The sequence below is a fragment of the Somniosus microcephalus genome, chromosome 8, assembly GCF_052327205.1.
Source record: "Somniosus microcephalus isolate GS21.2 chromosome 8, FLI_Smic_1.0, whole genome shotgun sequence".
NCBI lineage: Eukaryota > Metazoa > Chordata > Chondrichthyes > Squaliformes > Somniosidae > Somniosus > Somniosus microcephalus.
In genome coordinates this window covers 170,596,627-170,619,645 of record NC_140994.1, presented here as the reverse complement: position 1 = coordinate 170,619,645, position 23,019 = coordinate 170,596,627, and the positions used below count along the sequence as shown (strand labels likewise).

The following is a 23,019-nucleotide window of genomic DNA, read 5'->3' as shown; positions in this document are numbered from 1 at the left end:
GGTGAGACTAGAACTAGGGGGCATAATCTTAGAATAAGGGGCTGCCCTTTCAAAACTGAGATGAGGAGAAACTTCTTCACTCAGAGGGTAGTAAATCTATGGAATTTGCTACCTCAGAGAGCTGTGGAAGTGCGACATTAAATAAATTTAAAACGGAGATAGACAGTTTCCTAGCTGATAAGGGAATTAGGGGTTACGGGGAGCGGGCAGGGAAGTGGACGTGAGTCTAGGTTCGTATCAGCCATGATCCTATTGAATGGCGGAGCAGGCCCGAGGGGCCGTATGGCCTACTCCTGCTCCTACATCTTATGTTCTTATGTTCTTATGCTGAAATAGTCCATCATACTGAAATAGTGCATTATACTGAAATAGTACATCATACTGAAATAGTGCATTATACTGGAATAGTGCATTATACTGGAATAGTGCATTATACTGGAATAGTGAATCATACTGAAATAGTGCATTATACTGAAATAGTGCATCATACTGAAATAGTGAATTATACTGGAATAGTGCATTATACTGGAATAGTGAATCATACTGGAATAGTGCATTATACTGAAATAGTGAATCATACTGAAATAGTGCATCATACTGAAATAGTGCATTATACTGGAATAGTGAAACATACTGAAATAGTGCATTATACTGGAATAGTGCATTATACTGGAACAGTGAATTATACTGGAATAGTGCATTATACTGAAATAGTGCATCATACTGAAATAGTGAATTATACTGGAATAGTGCATTATACTGGAATAGTGAATCATACTGAAATAGTGCATTATACTGGAATAGTGAAACATACTGAAATAGTGCATTATACTGGAATAGTGAAACATACTGAAATAGTGCATTATACTGGAATAGTGCATCATACTGAAATAGTGCATTATACTGGAATAGTGCATCATACTGGAATAGTGCATTATACTGGAATAGTGCATTATACTGAAATAGTGCATTATACTGAAATAGTGCATTATACTGGAATAGTGCATTTTACTGAAATAGTGCATTATACTGGAATAGTGCATCATACTGAAATAGTGCATTATACTGAAATAGTGCATCATACTGAAATAGTAAATTATACTGGAATAGTGCATCATACTGAAATAGTAAATTATACTGGAATAGTGCATCATACTGAAATAATGAATTATACTGGACTAGTGCATTGTACTGAAATAGCATTAACCAAGTGAGGCATATTTCAGTTAACTATAGGATCTTAATAGTGCACAAGCAATATGTCAGGAGATTGTATTTTAGTCCAGTCTCAGAATTGTTTTCATTATAGTTTCAGGACATATATCAATTTAATTGACTTTCCACACATTTTTGAACTGTGATGACATCCAAAACTTCAACACTATTAACAAAGTCTGTTCTTTGTCAGTTGATTCATATTACCTACTTTGAGATGTTTTTATTGCAATCTGAATATAATACTCAATGCATATATGTTCTGCACTCTTGTAATATGCCATGAAAGTTGCCTTACAAACAATTGAAGCAAATCCAATGAATGCAGTAGCATGAGGACGTGATCTTTGGGGCTTAGTGTTGCATTGTAGCAACAGTGCATGTCTGACTGCAATCAGGTAACAAGCAACTTCCACTGAAAAGAAAACCACCCGAAAGCCAACAAACAAATAAATGATGTTGGCACTTTCATGGCATAAACAAAATGCTGCATGATTGTTTGATAAGAAAACTATCCCACTCATGACTCAGCATACATAACCTAGACAAAGTGGCTTATAAGTCTGGTCATTAATTGACTATTCATCATATTCCAGTGTGCACTATTGGCTGTGTATCTCATATGTAAAGATAAAATTAGGGAAATAGCAAGAACTTATTCTAATGCAGTAACCCAGCTGCAGGCTGTACATCAATTTAACCCCTTGAGTACTGACTTTCCGTACACGTTTTCAAAAATATGCAATTTGATGATATGTTTGCAAATATTTTGGCTGATTGTAAAGCTATTTTCTTCTCTCACTGGTCAAGCAACATACTCTGATTGAAGGGATGAATTGGTGACATGTTTTCAGACCGCGGTCAATGCTATTTTTAATCTGGAAAATGAGTGAGAGTGGCTATGCAACTTGCTCAGTAATTTCCATCCATTTTGCCAGGATGTGCCAGGCTCCTGTTCTCTGTCTTCCCACATGCACAGCTGTGACCTGTTGGTGCAAAGCCATGATCTTACCCATCTCTGGCAGTATGTTAAAGTGGCAATGGGATCTACCATCTTGTTGCCTTTTAAAATATTTTGACATAATGAATGAGACATACAGAAATGCAAAAGATGTCAGATGCCCAGCATGTGACAAGACAGTATGAATGGCATTAAGCACATGCACAGAGACAGCCTCTTACTCTATACCGATACATTTTTTTTAAAGGACTGCCTCATCTTGAACCGCAAGCATTTTCAACTCAAGTCATCACCAGTCATGTGAAAATAGCTGCTTACTCTGGATTATAAATTTGATAATGTGTTTATTCCTAATTAATATCGTAGTTCTCAAAGGGTTAAGTAATGGACAACCATGGGAACCTTTTGTGCAACATAGTTTTGTGCAGAAAAAGGATGTACATAAAAGCAGTTTTTTTTCTATTAAGAACCCTGTGACAAAAGACAAGTACCAAATGGATAGCAGTGGAATATGCTGTTTACAAGTCTTCCAAGTAGTACTCTTTATCTATGAGTTTCACTCGGTTTGGTTAAAGAATGCAATTCACTTCTATGCCTCTCACTTTTTCAACGCAACTCCCACTTTCTATATATATAATCAGCTCCATTCCAATGCACTAAGAGGTGTGAAAGACTGTTGCACGATGAACTGTCCACTACATTTCTCTCTCTATTGAGAAATACCTGACCTCTGTGCTCTGTAACTCTTTTTGACAGAGATTGGGAATTCACAATGGTGGGAACTGTGTATTTACCTAGATCCTTCCCTTCTATGGCATATCGTTTCGTCTGCATACGCTAAATACATCTTGTTGGTAAACCAATATACTTTTCTACCAAGCCACCCAGTCAGTCCTACACATGTATGAGTTTGTCAACACTCTTGTGCTCATGAAATCTCACTCCTTGCAATTTACTGCGGTAAGCAGCCATGCCTCTACTTCTAAGCAAAAGTTTCATAATTGATTTTAAATTTTATATCTCAGTATCAAAACAGTTAAGGTGGTTTTTCATTGTGCCTGAAATAAACTGCATGTCCCACTGCTCCAACTAGTTTTTGCTATGCTATGTACAGTTTTACATTTGAAAGTATTGTTTCATGTAAAATAGAAATGCCATTATTTGCACTAATGCATTCAAGCCATGCTGGTGAATGCAAAAGCTCCTACCTGGTATATGGAAATGTGTAGGTGTCTGGGCAGGGCTTGGCTTGAAGTCTAGCTGGCTATAATAAGGTGAACTCCGGCCGCTTTCAGTGCCTCCAAAGAATTGCAAAGAAAGCAGCAAAAACAAATAAATAAAAGGCAAAGGCTCTGAAGCAAATATGAATGAGTAATCTGTTCAGAGTACCATGTTTTTTCAGCAAGGAACTTGCACTGTCAAGGAAGTCACACCTCTTGCTTTTGCCAGTTCATAAAGTGTTCTGGTTGCACTGTCAAGACCGTCACACTACCACACAGGAAATGACAGGCACCACTGTCTATTCAGATTCATCCGTTTTCTTTTATTTGAGAACATTAATTTGATGTCAAAAGATCAGGAAATCTATCAAGAGATTTCAAACCTTGTTGGCCAAATCCAGAACTTCTAAGCTGCAAATCAATGGGGGAGATTTTCCCTCTCAGTCCCCGCCGTCACCTCACCCAACCCCGTCCCCCACCCTGCCCTACACCAATCAGGTTTTTGTCTAAATAGATTCCACTTGGTGACTTCCTTGCCAGAAAATATGGTAAATGAAACTCTTGGACACATTGTTTGCGCCTTGCCACATGAAGCACCAAAGCTGCAATTGAGGGTTCTCTTTTATATAAGTTCTTGTCCCCACAATCTGCCTTCAGAAAGACAAATCGCATTTTCCAATTGCCTTTTACACCTTGTCACATCAAATGCAATTTCCTGTCAACCAGAAACTACAATGATCTAATCCGTATTGCAACATTTGACAGCGTACCTTTGACAGCTGGTCCCATGTCTCCCTGGACAGGTAATAGAAACTTTTCTTTCAATCAAGAAATCTACCATTTCCACCATTTTTCAGATTATATTTGAAGAAAAGGATATTAGAATTGTCATGTCATGATTTATTTTTAACTACGTATATTTTACTCTAAGTAAACCAATTGTAACTCCAGTAATCATAATGCCAGATACAAATTAAATTATTTTAATATTTAATAGAATTAAAAACAATAATAAAATCACTTTCTATTTAGCAAAATTATTCTTGGAGTGGCAAACCTTTTACAGTAATTCAAAGATTTCATATTTTACTCAGATTTTGTTTTCTTTTAAAATGAATACATATAAGTATTTAATGATTCAGTAATTTTTCATTTTTTTCAAATTTCATGTCTTGCAATTTAATTCCTTAAAAAAAAATCACTATTTAACTTTGCAGCAATTTTTTCATGGCCAATGTTTACTTAAATATTCCTAAACAGTCCAAAGAATATTTGTAAAAGATTTTTTGCAGTAGCTTTTTATTTCCTGGGAACTGGAGATCCCCATTCATCCTGTTCAGTAATTACAGGAGCAGAACTGGACTCAATAAATGTAACGCACATTGCTCCTGATCCCCAGTGTGCAGTGTGATGACATTACGATAGACAACGGGAATTTTGACCAGCATAGAAATGAAGTGTTAGTTTCAAATTGGATAAATCAGGAAAATGAAATCAAAATAGGCATGATCAAAAGAGCGCAGACCCTTGTATGATCAAAAGAGGGCAGGTCCTTGATGTAACATTGTCTTTGGAAGATATTTGATTTCCTTTGTTTTCTCCTGTAATGTTCTCCTCCCCTCCAGCCCTAATCCTTCCTGGCTATAGTTTGATGGGAGCCAACTACCTTCCAGTACCTCTCCCAGGGGATATTATTCATATGTGTGCATTGACAGTGAGGGCCGGCAAGCTATTCAACCACAGGGGGTTTCACAGTCACACTAGGGGTTGTTCTTGCCCAACAGCTATGCAGGAGTGGAAACCACTTCCCAAAGCCGCTACTGAGATCAACTAACTGGGATAGAACCAGGGACCTTCATGATGTGTATGGCTCAGTTACTCACTGGATAAAATCACTGACCCACTGGGGAACAAATTTTCCTATTTAGTTTTTCCACCCAGTTTTCTCCTAAAGGCGATGCTGATAGTGGGGGATGGTTCCACGGGTACCAGTTGCCCTTCAGTGCTTTACCGAAGTCGACATTCTTCATGTGTGGGCCTAGATAATGATCAATAGCAGGCTATTCGACCATGGCACAGCATCACTTAATATCCACATGTGTACTTTCCATCAGGGGGTCACTGGATAATGATTTGGATTGGGATCGACTGATTATGTTTTGCCCCCTTTCCGAGCCCAGGCTAATTATGATATAGCTATCACTACCCCAGCTGGGAATCATATAAAATGTAGATTATAATGAGGAGTATATTATTGATGGGATGTTTCTCATCTTTTTGCTATCACTGAGGGAGCTACAACCGATGTATACTGTGTTGGAGGTTGTAGTATATTAGTGTCATAAGCCAGTACATCAGTATATAGCTCAAATGCCCATATCGCTACAGACCAGCAAAGCTTTAGTTAAGAGGGAAATCAGATGATGGGTATTCCAAAAGAAAAGGCTGAGAATGATGTTGCAACTATGATAAATGCATCGATTGATACAGTAATATGAGCTTTTGTGGGTTTCATTAGATCTGTTATATCAAGGATTAATGGATCATAGTTTAGGCAGTGGTCTTTAGAAGCATATCTTGAGCAGCTCCATGTGACCCAGATAAACTAATTATGTTGCTTTGCCTCTGTAGGATGTGTTAATAAATAGACGTGCAATTGTGGTGAGGTATTAAGATGGATTGCTATGAGAATTCTATTAATTGCCTGTCAAAAACATTAAGGACAACAGTTAGAACCTGAAAATAAATAAAATATCATCCAAAAAAAAGTAGATCAGATGCTGTAAAAAAGCACCTTTTCCTTTGGTAAACACATAATAGAACCACACAGGTCTGAAGATAAAAATAAATTAAAAGTGTGCTTTCTTTATTGATATTCCCACCAGCAAAGCTCATTAAATGTAATTCAACATATTAAACTAAACTGTTGACTAATCTTATGAATCCCACCAGTGCTGTTTAAACCTGTATGACCCACTATTATTTTCACTGAAATCAGTATCAGGCACTTGAATAAACTGCTCTTCAAAAGACTGCAATGGGTTGGTGCAGCATGGTCAAGAATGTCTGCTAGCGAGAACCAAAATACTATGTGTAAAAACAGAGGGCCAATTCTGTAGGTTAGGCAAGAGAGCAACAAAGCTCTCATTGCTGTGAAAGTGATGATGGGCTCCACTGTTGCCATTTTAGAACCCTATACATTGACATGTAGTTTTGTGAAGGAACTAATGATACTTTGTAAATTTTATGTATGAGAAATGATATATGGCCCGGAAAGAAAATAAATGCTAACATGCTAGAAAATGTAACATTTCAAAATATTAAGGTGTGTTGATTATTACCGGAACAACAAATTCCTTTTGTATTTCCATGGGTTAAAAGCTAAATGCTCTGGATAAACCAGGGTTAATGCTAACTCTAAAATACTTCCACACCCATGCGGATTGCTATAAATGATGGATCAGACAAGGGATACAGGAAGGAGAATGAAAAAATAAACAATTTCGGCAGGATTCCAGTTCAATGATTTTCTTGTACCTCAATCATAATCACAAATAGATAAACCACTCCAGTGCTCTATTCCTAACATACAATACATGGCAAATTACTGTTATTCAAGTTACAGAAGCTCCTGAGAGAACTGGAGTGGTTTATCTGTTTGTGATTAATCAAAAATAGCTGTGTGTAGCCATGTATGAATATGATGAACATAAGAAGGCAAACTATGTATGGCCCTTTCACCACCCGTTTAATCACCTGAGGTTAAGTTCTGCATAAATACAAATCACCAACAGTAATCAAGCAGAACTTCAGATTATCTCAATATCTAAATTGCTCTGGAAGGCTGCACTCCACAGAACACTAAGTCACGGCCTGTTTGTACTTGAATATCTTATGGTGTTCCACTTTGAGCCAAGGTAGAGAATGTGGGTGAGTATCAGTTAAGCCACGGCTGGGCATGTGTAAACTGTGTGACTAAGATGTTACAGTGAAGGAATTAGGGGATTGTAATAGGGATTAGGGAATTGCTTCACTGCATTAATCAGGGTCTTTACCAGTGGTTCTGACCATTAAAATAAAACCGACACCTTAGACACACAGATACACAAATCAGTAAAAGTAGCGACGTAGGTTAATAAGGCCATAAAAAAAAAGTAAACCAAGCACTGGGGTTCATTTCTAGAGGGATAGAATTCAAAAGCAGGGAAGTCATGTTAAACTTGTATCAAACCTTGGTTAGACCACACTTTGAGTACTGTGCATAGTTCTGGTCTCCATATTATAAAAAGGATATACTGGCATTGGAGAAGGTGCAAAAAAGGTTCACAAGGATGACACCAGAACTGAGAGGATATAGTTATCATGAAAGGCTGAACAGGCTGGGGCTCTTTTCTCTAGAAAAGAGAAGGCTGAGGAGTGACCTGATAGAGGTCTTTAAAATAATGAAAGGGTTTGATGGGGTAGACCTAGAGAAAACATTTCCACTTGTGGGGGAGTCCAAAACTAGAGATCATAAATATAAAATAGTCATTAATAAATCCAACAGGGAATTCAGGAGAAACTTCTTCACCCAAAGAGTGGTAAGAATGTGGAGCTTGCTACCACAGGGAGTAGTTGAGGCAAATAGGATAGATGTATTAAAGAGAAGCTAGATAAGCACATGAGGGAGAAAGCAATAGAAGGATATGTTGATGGGGTTAGATGAAGAAGGGGGCAGGAGACTTGTGTGGAGCATAAACACCGGCATAGACCAGTTGGACCAAATGGCCTGTTTCTGTGCTGTACACTTGATGTAACTTGATGTACTGTACATCTGTAGTTGTATCTATTTACAGAGGTACAATCTTCAACATCATTTATGAAATAGAATGTGATGCAGGTGAGGTGATACCTGTCTTGGTATATGAAGATAATTGACTGCACAATTCTAGTGTTCTGTATCTAGTGAAATATCTGCTGTTCTTGTGCTTTAATAAGTTGTCTTTCTTCGTTCCACAACTATGTCTGGTATCCCAGCTGAATGTAGTGATGAAGTGGGAAAGGGTCACGGTAAGCACGTGCTATACAATGGAAGCTGTTTTTATACTGGAGCTTGTTGAAGTTGGCTTCCAGGAGATGCGTAGTAATGAGCCTGGTATTTCTCACTACTAAATCTGACTGCCTTATGCTGGTGGTGGAATTATAGACCAATTTTTCATGGGCCATAGAGACACAAGTCAGATTTAGCAATGTGGGGGCTGGGAGCCACCTCACGGACATAGGGCCCCAAGAATCTTGACCTCAGTAAGTGCCAGTATAAAAGTGGCTTAAAGCCTGCTATTGATTAAACACAATAAAAGAGCCCTGGCCATATGTAGAGGGAAAAATAGTATATTGAATGGAATGGAATCATTCTTTAGCCTGTCATTCATCTCCTTTCAGGGGTCAGTGCTCGAGCCCAATTTTTCCTCTCCAATTTCACCCCGTCTATTTGATGACTTTCCTTACTGGTTCCATGAAGACCAGTCACCATTCCCCAATCTCTCTCCCAAAATGCTGTTGTGGCGAGGTCAATTGAAAATTTCAAATGGAGTTTGCTAGATTTTTGTTAGATAAGGGTAGTAGGGATATGAACCAAGGCAGGTAAATGGAATTGAAGTACAGATCAGCTGTGATCTAACTGAAAAGGCTTGAGAGGCTGAATGACCCCGTTCCTATGTTCCATTCAGCACTTCATCAAATATGGGGCTGAGCATGATCCTGTCCTCAACCGATGCACACTTGATCCCATAATCACTGGGGAGTGATCAGAAGCACATTTTCTGCTTGATTTTTCAGCCCCTAACCCAGGAACACTGAGACCAATTGTCGTACCACTACTGCTGAGATCAGTTATTGCTGCACAGACTCACTAAATCAACTTGCTGAGCAATGGGGGGCATCCCAACATCCATTTTAAATAAGTGTACATTTTGTTGGTTTTTATTTGCCTTGGAGAAAATAAACTGCTGCAGCAAATGCTCTTTGGTCATTTATTAGAATATTTAAGAGCCTATTTTAATTAATAACTGCTTTTCCTATGTTTAATTATGATTTAGTATGCAAAATTGTAGGTGGAGGTGACATTAAAACCCTAGTGTTACCTCAACGGCGATTTTGAATGAATACCTGAGCCTAACAAAGCATGAAACAGTGCAGACTGTTTCCAGTCATGACAGTATCTAAATGGTATCACCTATTGCACAAGCACACTGAAACTGGCATGATGACAAACATATTCAGCAATGATGACAGTGACATGCCTGACTGTTTACTTTTTATTTTCTTGCTTGCAAACAAGAAAATGGAAAACCTAGAGGTTTTAAGAAATGAAATGACAATGAAGTTAATTGCTCTTTCTTTGAATATTTTTCAGTGCAGTCACTTTCTTTTATTCGTGGACAGCTGGAAGATGGCACAGTTCATCATTTATGGGTCAAATTTTGCAGCGGGTAGGTTATTCATCTTTGAGTGCCTTTTTAAACTACAGTGCAATGTCACATATGTGAATGTAACATGACCAATTTGCTCACTTAGCTGAATACAAAATTCAGGTAACACGAATATTAATTGTATGTCTACATACTTAATCATCAAAATGTTAACCCAGAATTAACTCTTTCTGTTCTACATATTTCAAGTATTTCTTTCTCCTAAGCCAAAATTAAGTGCTTCTCATTTGTCTTATGAGATGCTAAAATGCTATTACTACATATGTGTATATCTGGATAGACTCCAGCCTCCCACTGCACCGTTAAGTGATATTGCACTGTACAGTTCAATCAAGTGACAGTTAATACAAAAACAGTTCCTTTTGTTGGGTTTTTATTTCCTGTATAAAAATAGAATATGACTCCAGATTGTTACACCCAAAAATGAATTCACCAGGTAAACTTTCTGGTGCAAGGACATTCATTACCTGGTCTGTGATAATGTTGAGGCGATCGAGGCATTGTGGGAGACATCCCTTGTCGACTATATGTGGGCGAGTCAATGTATCCAGGACTTGAAGATCTCCTCTGTCTTAAATCAATCCCATCATACATGTCCTACCATAAGACAGCAGGAACATATTTAGCATGCTGTGACTGTGAATTGGTCCTTCAGTATCAAGTTAGCAGTTAAGCTTTTCTCTTAACAATAAACATGATTAAGGAAATGGATGTTGGATTGCACAAGGAGAGGTAGAAAAAGATTTTCACAAATAAATGTGACCTATGGTTATGTGGCATTTAAGTAAGGTACACTGAGCAGACCATGTGACATTAATTTGGCGGTGTGATTATTATTTGATACAGAGCCTGTGATCTGTAAAACTTATCAAGGTTTATTTGAGAAAAATAAAATCACCTGTCTATTTGCAACATTTTCATTGTGGATCATAATACTGCTCATGTTGAGTCTGAGTGTTCCAGATATGCTTAATATAAATCACTGGACACAGACAACAAGAATAACTAAAACAGGTCTTTACTAATCGAAGGTCAGGGCTGAACTGCTTAGCAAATTACTACACAGAGTTTATATACCGGTGTGGTCACCACCGGTACTACAATATACAGTAGCCAAGAGAAAGTAGTCCATCTCTTAAGGTAGTCTCTTAAGGTGGTACAGGTTACATACACCACAATTCCTCCCTTTTTAGCTTAACAGTGTACATCCCAATTTAAACATAACATGGATAACATATATACAACTTCATGCAAAACTGTTCAAAGATTCAGTCTCTGAGGAGGCCTCCTGATCCTAGTTGGATAACGCCTTTCAGGGGTCTCTGGTTCTCGTTGCTGGGGTGACTCATCTAGTTGATTTTCTATGGATTCGACATCATCAGATACATTGGCGTCTGAGGTAGATGCTTCAGGTTCACTAACTTCTTCTACTGGTGTCTCTGTCGTAGTCATGGGTTCGACCCTTGTTCTCGATTCTACAAGTTGGTCAGCATGACGGCGTATTACGGTTTCACCAATATCTACCATGTACATCAGGGGTCCTTGTCTGGCCCGAATTGTTCCCGACTGCCATTTCTCATTCTTATAGTCCCGGGCTAACACTGGTTGTCCTATTTCGAAACTCCGAGTGGTCCTGTTATTTATGTGCTGGAACTGTTTGTTTTCTACTTCCCTCCGCACATTTGGTTTTAACAAGTCCAACCTGGATCGCGACCTCCTGTTATAGAACATCATGGCAGGGCTTTGATTTGTCACTGCATGAGTGGCGTTTCGATATGCCATCAGGAAATTGTCCACCTTGTGTTGTAGTGGAATCTGGTCTTCGCTCATGGCCTTTATCGCCTTTTTGAACGTTTGTACAAATCTCTCGGCCAACCCATTGGTAGCCGGATGATATGGAGCAGAGGTATAATGTTTCACCACATTCTTCTTCATGAATTTCTGGAATTCATCTGACACGAACTGCGGTCCGTTGTCTGAACATATTTGTTCTGGCAGTCCATTTCTTGCGAATATTGTTCTTAGAACTGCGATCGTCTTTTCCGAGGTAGTGGTCGCCATCTTAATCACTTCTGGCCATTTGGAATGTGCGTCTACCGCAATTAAAAACATGGAGTCCATGAATGGACCTGCGAAGTCAATATGTACACGTTGCCATGGGGTTGAAGGCCATTCCCATGGATGCAGCGGTGCAATTGGAGGTGCATTTTGAACTTTTTGGCACCCTGAGCAGCTTTTAGTCAGATCCTCTATTTGTTGGTCGATGCCTGGCCACCACACATAAGCCCTAGCAAGGCTTTTCATCTTGACTCCCCCCAGATGACCTTCATGCAGTTCCTTTAGAACTCTCTCCCTTAATTTAGGAGGAATAATCACCCGTGTTCCATACATCAATGTTCCTTGACAAACGGACAGCTGTTCTCGTCTGGCTGAGAATGCCGGTAACAGTGGTTCACCATGAGCTGGCCATCCCTTCACTGTCAATTCGTAGACCCGAGACAGTGTCGGGTCATTCCTGGTTTCTCTCTCAATACTTGCATTGGTGACTGGTAAACATTCAATGATGGTCGAGTGAAATAGCTCAACAGGGTCAACTGTCGGTGCCTCTTCCGCTGTAGGTAGTGGCAGGCGCGACAGCCCATCAGCATTACCATGTTGCTTTGTACCTTTGAATTCGATCTGATACTGATGTGCCCCTAGGAAAAGGGACCATCTCTGGAGCCTCTGCGCTGTCATCACCGAAACACCCTTCTTAGGGTTAAAAATGGAAACCAATGGCTGGTGGTCTGTCAGCAGCGTAAACTTTTGCCCTTGCAGGTAATGATTAAATTTTTTTACTCTCCACACAAGGCTGAGAGCCTCCCTATCTATCTGAGCATAGTTGCGCTCAGCGGAGGTCAATGATCTGGATGCGAATGCGACTGGTCTTTCCAAGCCATTTGGCAACTTATGTGAGAGCACTGCCCCAATACCATATGGAGAAGCATCACAAGCTAACCGAATAGGCAGCGTTGGGTTAAAGTGAGCCAACACTTCCTTAGAGGTGATCAATGCCTTGCCTTTGTGAAAGGCCCACTTACAGTCCTCGCTCCACTTCCATGGCACTCCCTTCTGCAAAAGAGCATTCAGCGGGTGTAGCACCGTGGATAAATTTGGCAGAAACTTATGGTAATAGTTAATCAACCCTAGGAACGACCTCAACTGGGATACATTCTCCGGAGCGGGAGCCTTCACAACAGCTTCGATCTTGTCAGGTGACTTGTGAAGCTCCTCCTGGCCAATGACGTGACCACAGTACGAGATTTGCTTCTGAAATAACTCACATTTCTGGTGATTAACTCGAAGTCCATATTCTTTCAATCTGTTGAGCACCTGTTCCAAATTTGCAAGGTGTTCCTCATCATCATTTCCTGTAATCAGAATGTCATCCAGGTAACATTGTGTGCCTGGAATTCCCTGTAATACCTGCTCCATGGCCCTTTGCCAAATCGCTGGAGCCGATGCCACTCCAAAAACCAGTCTATTATACCGATATAAGCCCTTATGCGTGTTGATCGTGAGATACTGGCGTGACGCTTCATCAACTTCCATCTGTAAATACGCCTGCGCCAGGTCTATCTTGGTGAAGTGTTTCCCGCCAGCCAACGAAGCGAAGATATCCTCAATCCGTGGAAGCGGATATTGCACCGTGTGAAGCACTGGATTAACAGTGATCTTGAAATCGCCACAGATGCGAACCTTCCCCGGTTCCCCCGGTTTGTTACTCGATGAACGCTTCATGACGGGAACAATGGGCGTGGCCCATTCACTCCAGTCCACCTTTGACAGTACTCCGGACCATTCTAGTCCTTCCAGCTCAGCTTCCACAGCAGGCTTTGAAAAATTTCGGGTTTGCATGTTCTTCAACTTTGATGTTTGCCGTAATTCCTTTCAGTGTTCCCAGTCCCTGCTGGAACATCTCTTTAGCATCGTCCAATATTCTGGACAGTCGTTTAGGTTTGACATCTTCCTTTTTGCCGAAATCTACAGTTAGTGCATTTAAGGAATGCCAGTCCATATTTATTCTCCTGATCCATTCCCATCCCAGTAATGGTGGACCTCCCTCAGGTAACACATATAAGTCCATTCCTCGGCTTTCTTTATCCTTGTGGACCACCTTTACCTTTATCTTTCCAATGGGGTATACTCTTTGCCCCGTGTATGTTTTCAAAACAATCTCCGTATCCCTTAAGGGAATGTGTGGAAATAACCTTTTGTAATCTTGCTTATTCATGACCGTCAATGCCGATCCAGTGTCCAATTCCATCTTCACTTGGACTCCTGCTATCTGAAGTGTGACCCAGATAGTTTGGTGGTCTGCTGTGTTACCCACATTATGTATTCTTAGACAACCCAGTTCCTTACTGCTGGAGTCTGAATCCGTCTTCTGTTCATCCGAACTGTTCTCTGTCACCTTGTGTACCTTTTTGCACTTTTCCTGCGATGACTTTTTGCTGCTGGTCTTCTTACCTGACCGGCATACTTTAGCTATATGACTGAGCTTGCCACATTTTCTGCATCCCTGATTTTTGAACCAGCACTGATTCTGATCGTGCGTTGTCCTTCCGCAACGATAACACTTTACTGCACCCAATGCCATTTGATTGGTGCTGAGTTCCGATGACCTTAGTTGCATTTCCGTGGTGCCTCTTGCTGCGGCCTCGTGCGATGCTGCAATGGTGACAGCTTTCTCAAGCGTAAGGTCCTTTTCTTCTAGCAGACGCTTTTGTGTTCCTTCTTTTAATAATCCACACACGAATTTATCTCTCAGAGCATCTGCTAGTCCTGTACCAAACTGACAGTACTTTGATAGCTTACGCAGTTCAATTAAGAATTCAGCGTTGCTTTCCTCTTTCAGCTGCGTTCTGCTGTAAAATTTAAATCGTTCCGCTATCATCAGCGGCGTGGGGTTTAAATGTTCTTGCAGGATAGTAACAATTTTCGCGAAAGTCTGATCCGCCGGTTTATCTGGTGTTACTAGATGCTTCAATAACCCGTACGTCTTCGCACCCATTGAGTTTAATAATGTTATTGCTTTCTTTTCATCTGGTACTTAATTTGCTGTACAATAAACTCCAATGCGTTCTACATACGTGGCCCAATCTTCAACATCACTATCAAAAGCAGTGATGTTACCGTGTTTAGGCATCCTTGAATTTTTATTTTTTATTTTATTTTCCCAAGATGGCGGCTTCCTGCGCTTGGCGGCTTTTCCCGCGCTTGTCTTCTTCCCCCGCCGACTACAATGGCGCTGACCGCGCTATTGCCGTTCTCGCCTCCCAGCGGTTCTTACTTTCCCCCAACGCTGCTTTTGCTCCCCCGCGGTTCTCGTGGGCATCAACGCTTCCCTCGTTGCTGTGCCTCTCAGCCCCGATTGCAGCCCGGCCCTTTACACCGGCTGCGGTCAAGTTCTCCGCGGTTCTCGTGGCCTTAACGCTGCCCTTGTCGCTGCGCCTCTCGGCCCCGATTGCAGCCCAGTCCTTTTCACCGGCTGCGGTCAAGTTCTCCGCCCTTTTTCCTCCGGTTTCCCTCCCCTTCTCCACTGACAACGCGGCTGACTTTCTGCCCGTGTCGTTAGATCGGCTTACCCACCACCGTGGTAGAAGGATGATCACTGCCTGTCGCTGATGGAGGACTTCGTGGTCAGTAATTTCCCCGGGTTCTCGATGCCTCCCGTGTGAATGCGGTGCTCAGCAGGATGATGAGGGCGGATGCCTCTTCTCGACGCCCGTTCTGGGGACGAAGCTGCCTTGGATGCAAACTGCCGCAGGGTAAGATCGGACTCGTTGCCACTGTTGAGTCTGAGTGTTCCAGATATGCTTAATATAAATCACTGGACACAGACAACAAGAATAACTAAAACAGGTCTTTACTAATCGAAGGTCAGGGCTGAACTGCTTAGCAAATTACTACACAGAGTTTATATACCGGTGTGGTCACCACCGGTACTACAATATACAGTAGCCAAGAGAAAGTAGTCCATCTCTTAAGGTAGTCTCTTAAGGTGGTACAGGTTACATACACCACAGCTCATTACCTATGTTTAACTGTAGAGGTGACTGAGCTGAATAGATTGATGTATAATATACTATACCATCCTTGGTAAGTTTTGTCATGCTGAATTCTAAGATAAGTTCTGATTTTAAAAACTCTTGGCGCAACAGAAACATTCTGCAAACTCTGCTGGAGTCTCATACCCTGCTCTGATGTTTAAATAACATCATTTGCAGGTAAGTATTTTGCAGTACAGCCTTGTAACAGATGTATTACTACAAATTGTTTGTTACAACAAAGATTTCCTAGTTTCAGCAGATGTGCTGTTATAGTCTCTAAGGAGCTCAAACTCTGTAATTTAAAGGTTTGACTGCATCACGGTATTATATTTGAACCTCGTAATGTATACAGTAGTACAGCACCTATAGAACTCTGTGTTTTGATTTACATGGAGTGATAAGATGAGGGTGCCCATCTGTGATTCATGAGTTCATTGTCTCTGCTGGGCAGCCCGAAGGAGTCACTAAGCGGAGGTGAGAAACCTCTCCACAGGGAGAGGGAGAAAACTGAAGGCAAGGTCAACTCTTATACACCTCCCAGCAGCCAGTTAGTCAAATTAGCAGAGGTTCTGGTGAGGGTGACCTACCCATTCACTCGGCTAAAGGAATGTTACGTGGTGCAGTGGAAGAAAAAAAAGGAAGAACATTTGCTTTACAAAGAAAAAAAAACCCTTAAATCATATATTAAACAATACTGCCGCTATAAGAGGAACATAGATTGTATCTAATGCAGTCAGTCTGTTAATGAGGTAATGAGTTAAACCAATTCTTGGTTTGGCATCTAATTAGAGTATCCATCTTGGCCTTCTAGAAATATTTATTGCTTTCTATTTGATCAGAGATCAATACAGTATTTAACGTACTGCAAAGAGCAAGTAGCCTAGCCATTATATTGCAATATATTCTCCTAAAATCCTCATATAATTAAATATAATTAGCACTCATTTCAGATATATGTTGTACTGGCAGATATTTGCAGTATTAACTTTATTGCTACTTTGTTTTATTGCAAATTACAAGGCAAATATATATTTACTCAGAAAACACTCTGAATGACAGTAAACCTTCTTTATGGATTACAATCATATTGTAATTTTGATAATTAAGTAAAAATCTTAAGTAAAAATATATAAGTTGTTTGGAAGGAGAGGGTAGTGGGCTGGAGGGCAAGGGTGAATAAATAATTGTGCAAAGGTTGGAAATGTAGTTGCAGCCTGAGGGTTTCACAATTCTTTTAGTTAACACAAGAAAACATTTATTTATCAAACAAGCTCTCGAAATGCACCACCAGAATATTTCTGCTTCAATCTGCCTCATGATATGTGACGTAATATTTTATACTGAGACAGAATTCCCTGGGCTACAAGCCACACCAGGAATCTTCTGCTGCTCTTGTTTTGCTGCTTAAAGTTTGTGTGATTCCAGGCTAAAAGCACATTATCGTTGAGAAAATGATTGAAAAGCTGTCAGGTGCTGGAATGATTCCTGGAGTACTGTGCTCATTCTCCATCTGAAATAATGCAGCCGAGCAGACTGCACACTATATCAGTGCTTAATTCCTTTGTGAAACAAAATCATAACTTTAAATTTATCCAATTTTGTGATTATATGGTATTTAATGAATCCTATTTGGATCCTAAACAATTTTGGAGAATGTTTCAGCTGAAAAACCTTTCATGCCAAGTAAAATGCTATCCTTATTACTTTGAAGAAAAAATGGAGTTGGTAATTGTTTAATGGAGCATTGATGGCATGTGACTATTCTTTGTATACTAACTATTGTAATTACTAACTGAAATGTTTCATGGAACTAAGTGCTAGACCTGATACTTTAAACATATTTTTAAGATGTTTGGTGCTGTTTTTGCTCGAACTGGGCAGTAATCCAGTCAAACCTGTCTCTTGGTGGAAGGCATTTGGCGTGAGATGCAAGCATTAAACAAAGCCCACTGCCAATAAATTAAGAGCTCCCCAAAGTAATAGCACCTGCTGCATTAGGAAAACAAACTCCTAATTCAGCCTAACCTATTGCTTGCTCACAGATTTATTATTGGATAATCTCCAAAGAATATTCCAGACTAATCTAAATTTTGACATCTTAGATTTGTAATTAAATGCTTTGAGGGAGATTTGCAAAGAGATGAATTAGCAATTTTAATCGGTGGATACAAAACATCCTGTTAAGAGTATGGCAAAAGTTTGCACGGAGCCATGTTTCAGAGGGTTCTGTGCCAGAGCCTGAAATGGATCAACTGGCCTGTATACTAATAGTAATTTTCTTCTTTGGAATCCAATCTTTGTGGGCATCCAATTGGATTGAGACATGCCAACTTCTCTGTTTGAGTGTAAAGAAATGTCTGAAGGTAGCAATGTTGTGGCAGGCTAGGGAGACAGTTATGAGATTTTCGGTTCAAACCCAAAACAGATGCGACATTGAGGTGCCTTTAACCACTGGTTAGGCTTCTCAACACCTGGAAAAAGTGGCACTAACATGCACTTTGCGTGTTTGTGCAATGGGGTCCTACAAGTGGCACAGAACCCCGATTGCATATTTAAACAGCCTCCCGCCTGTTTTGCTGGGTGTCCATTTAAGGGACTGCCTGAAAATTGAATCAGGCAAGCAAACGGGTGTACATGGTCCCCACCAGATTTCCCTTTGCTGGCCGTCTGTTTTTCAGACAAGAATGAGCAGCCGGTAGTTGAAAATCCCTCCAGTGTCTTGCTGCACCATGTCAATGTTTTGACAGAAGCCAAATTTGTCGGAGTTGTGTAGAGGGAGGAAGTAAAGTTTGATCTGAAGAAAGCAGAATGCTCATTCCTAGTTTTAAATGGATAATCTGAAGCATAGGTTACCTCTTGCTAATGAATGTTTTCTGTGGGACACAGTCATAAATGACTTGCTAAGAATTTGCTGACATTATCATCCATTTAACAGGAAAATTAGAATAATATTGACCCCCTACCAGGACACAAGCATCTAAATATATTGCTTCTTCCTAAAAGATCTACTGATTTACAATAAACAAAAAGATTGGAATTACCTGCGAGTATGGTGACAGCATCCCAAGTGACTGCAGCAGGAGAATAATAAAAGATGGCACTTAGTACAAATATATGGCAAGTATATTATACACATTACCTTAATCAAGGGCAAATTGCATAGCAGAGTGCAAGGTGATGGACTACTGAGTGAGTGTCTCCTCCAATATAACAGTCAACTTCTGTTAAGTACATAACATATTTTACACAATTTATTCACTTATCATGAGTTCACAGATAAACCCCATGTCATAAAATAGTTTGAATGTGTCGGATTCCACATTTATTACTTTTAACTTGCTGTGGCTTAGTTGATTGTAACAGAAGTCATGCAAAAAGGTTTCTCAAAAATAAAAGTGTGTAATCTTGGGAGGAATTCAATGAACATGAGTAAATGGCTAAAACTATTCAGTTACCAGGAGTGAATGGAATGGATACAGGTTAAAAATGGTGTGGGAATTTCAATTACCATTCACTTAAGAAATATCCACGTAAGTTGACTCTATTACTTGTTATGACCCCAGAGCTAAGTGTACTGAGTAATTTACAATTTAAGTTGGAAAAAATATTCTTTTTCTCCTGACCATTACAGAATAAATAAGGAATAAAAAGATAGAGAGGAAGTTCCTCGGAGCTGCTCCCGCTCTGCTGTCGTAACTGCGCTGGAAGCTTTTCGGTGAAGTTACGGTGGCAGCTCTGAGGAATTTCCCAGCTATTTTTTCAAATGGTTGATGCAATTTAAACCTATAAAAATGTTTTAACTTGTATAAAAGTTTCTTCTAATGCCCTATTTCTAGAGGTACTCTCCAATCTATACAAGTCATTACATGCAAATGTTAGATATACTTAAGAAAAATAAGATTCGTTACGCAGCTGTCGACTGATCACCACTTATATGCTTCATAAGTTCCATGGAACATAAAAATCAGATTAGGAATATACTTTCAAATTTAATAGTACAGCTGCTACGACATTTAATAATCTACATGGATGCATCATTTAAAACATTTTTATATGCAAATTAAGATAGACTGGTGTTTTTTTCAGATTCCAAGCTTTTGCACATAAAACGATTTCAATGTAATTTTTTTAGCCAGAGGTGCTGAAGAATACAATGAGCAGGCAGAAGGAGGGAAATTCGTCATCACTACTGTTACCTCCCACCGGTGGCATTTCAAGACAAACAATAGGTAACACCATGAAAACAAGTCATACCACCAACGTTGTGCAATGTTTGAATCAAACAAATGTTCAAATGGTTGGGAGGAATGAACATTCCATGCAAAAATTAATTTTGCCTAGTTGCACAGTACCTCCCCAATACTGTGTCTTTCAAGTCTGTCTTCTGATGCGGATTTGAGATAAGGCTCATAGGAAACCAGATCAGGACGCTGAACATCATAGATAGTTTTAACTTTGGGAAGAGCGGCCAGATCCCTATAGTCAAGTATTTCATTATCCACCCTTGCCTGAGATGAGGATAGTGGAAAGAGCAGAACAGAGGGAATCAGAAGAAAATGTTAGATACAAAGATACTGACAATAGAAAGAAAACATTTTAAGTCATTAGTTCCTGATTTTAAGTCATTAGTTTCCGAAACAATCACGCTGGAGATATTAAATGTTGTTTTATGCATAGGTAGCATTACTAGATTTTGAATTAGAAAAAAGAAACAAAGAAATTCAGTAATATTACAGTGAAAGTGAGCTGTAGAATAATGTTGCTTTAAGTTGGGGAATCATGATCGCTGAGTGATCATCCCTTCTGAAGAATGGTTATTTGTAGCTTGTGACATCTTTTCTGCATCACATTCTGCAATTGTATATGAATGGAATTGCAGAATGTGATCTCCAAAACACTGTTAAATCCCACATAATAAAAACTGAATTTGACTTATTCAGCCACAATATGGTAATGGCCCTGGTCACGGATATTACAAAGGACAGTCAGACTCATTATATAGAATAGGTTCTGTCTAAAGCTCCTTTCAATGACAATATCAAGAGAAGAGACCCACAACTTCTGATTTCACTTTAGCAACAAGAGCTACAGGCCACAATCCCAGATGTGAGGTCTATCACTTGGCCCCTGGAGAATAGTGGTGGATAAATTCATTTTGGGCAAAAAACAGGTGGTGCATTAAAGTGCGCTGGTTAGACCGCATATAGGCTGATTCTGAGTGGGGCAGGCCCAACGCCTACTCCACTCAGGACTGGCGAATTTCCAGAACAGGTCCAAAAAAAGCCTTTTTAGGTCTCTCATTAACATATGCATGGGGCCTAACAGTTGGCTGTCATCGATGCCTGAAAAATCACCTGATGCAGTATGGAGTTGAGCATCTTTCAGTAATCTTTGGGGCATGGGATATAGCCCTGTGAAATTGATCCTTTTGCCTCCGTGCGAATATGGGGTGCAATGAGTCCCAATTTCTTGCCCTTGGTTTTTTATCTGGTACCTCGAGAAATGTGTTTGGATAGCGTCAGAAAGTTAGTAGCCAATTTGCCCCTCTCAATAGGGGTGAATTAATATCTCAAGTGATATCCCAAGCAATATCATTACTGACTCCTCAGGAGTCATATTACAATCTCTGTAATAGTGATCTAGCTATATCAAGATTTCAAAGCAGCAGTATGTGGACAAGGTCCTCTTGTTAATAAGCATCACCAGCAGATGTTGTTAGGCGCCCACAAGGCTATTTGCAATCAAACTGGGCATGGAAAGTGATCTAATATTGCACTAGTTTATGGATCAGGTCTTGCCATTGCTCTCCAAATGCTCCATCACCTCCTGAGTGAGATTTGTATCTCAAGTCATTCTGCTGTGCAGCCTTTAGGGCTGTGTTTCAGGGCATGTCTATGGAGTATAATTTTGACGGTAGCCTGTTCTTGCCATGTTCTACAAATACATTTTCCAGACTTTCAAGGGAATTCAAGGACCTCATCTAATGTGTGCTAGGTTTAGGAGAGCAAAAGTCATTCTGAGGAGAGGGTGAGCATGTCATTTACCTCCTCAAATAGTTTGAAAGTAGATACTAATTTATAGATTCCCTATATGCAGTATCTCCTAGCAGCCCATTTTGCAAGTTAGACCATTGAGTTTATTTTTAAAGCTTGGTTCTGTCACAGGGAAGTTTGTGGCAGCTTGAATTGATTTTCCTTCTAAAGCTTCTCTATCTGCTGGAAAGAATTAGAACTATTAATGGCTGGATTAGCTGCCCAGACAGAGGTTAGAACTCATGTTGACAGCAATGAAGTAGGGCGGGGGCAGGAAGGTTACTTCTGTTACATTAGCAACCGTAACAGGGGGAATGAGAGGTTGTGTCCAAAAGCGATATGGGTGTAGACCATCATAGATGCTGTGGATGGTTTTGTGACCAGCACTATTTGGGTTCTGGATAAAATTTAGATTCTCTAGGTAGTTAGCTTGTTTAAATTGCTTTGAGCAATAAAGCTTTCATTACTGATGACTATAGTCTCTGTCTCCATGTAGTACAATCAATTACATACACATTTAAAGAACAGGATGATCTGTCTTTTGGTGAAGGGGAGGAGCTGTTGTCCGTGCTGAGATGAGATCCTCAAACTATGCCAGTGAGCTGGCTTGGTAAAGCAGTATTTAATTTTATAAAACTGACCTTAAGTGGATTCCACTGCTATTTCATTTAGATTTTTGATCAGATTTCACTGTGCTTAGTTACTTCTAGTTCCAGATTGCTGAAGGTACTTACACAGATGACCCGGTTAGGTGATCCTGAAATGCTGGATCCAGGAGGAGAGATGGAAGTTTCAGAGGTACGTCTGTGCTGTAAAAGCATAAGAATGTGATAAAATTCACCGTCATATGTTTTCATGCATCCAAAAAAAGATTCTACACGTCGCCGTGGGTTAAAATCTTACAGCCTTACAGAAAATTCTTAGTAAGCTTTTATTATTTGAATGACTCCCAAAGGCAACAAAAGTGTGAGTTCTATATGAAATCAGCTGCACTATGTTATGACAAATTGAACACTACATAAGATTTAA

At 39.9% G+C, this 23,019-nt stretch overlaps 1 protein-coding gene across 6 annotated transcripts in view; it reads right to left on the bottom strand.

Moving 5' to 3' along the window:
- Window positions 1-23,019, bottom strand: part of ablim3 (actin binding LIM protein family, member 3) — a 497,979-nt gene that overhangs the window by 51,296 nt on the left and 423,664 nt on the right. For 2 of the 6 annotated variants that reach the window (XM_085995349.1, XM_085995350.1), the window contains exons 9-13: window positions 22,725-22,799; window positions 20,311-20,466; window positions 19,000-19,029; window positions 10,335-10,463; window positions 3,385-3,478 (exon numbers count right to left, since the gene is read on the bottom strand). In XM_085995349.1, the coding sequence (XP_085851475.1) occupies window positions 3,385-3,478; window positions 10,335-10,463; window positions 19,000-19,029; window positions 20,311-20,466; window positions 22,725-22,799 (484 nt within the window). Of the gene's footprint in view, window positions 1-3,384; window positions 3,479-10,333; window positions 10,464-18,999; window positions 19,030-20,310; window positions 20,467-22,724; window positions 22,800-23,019 lie in introns of all 6 variants that reach the window. The other 4 variants (XM_085995351.1, XM_085995353.1, XM_085995354.1 and 1 more) reach the window with 3 other exon arrangements.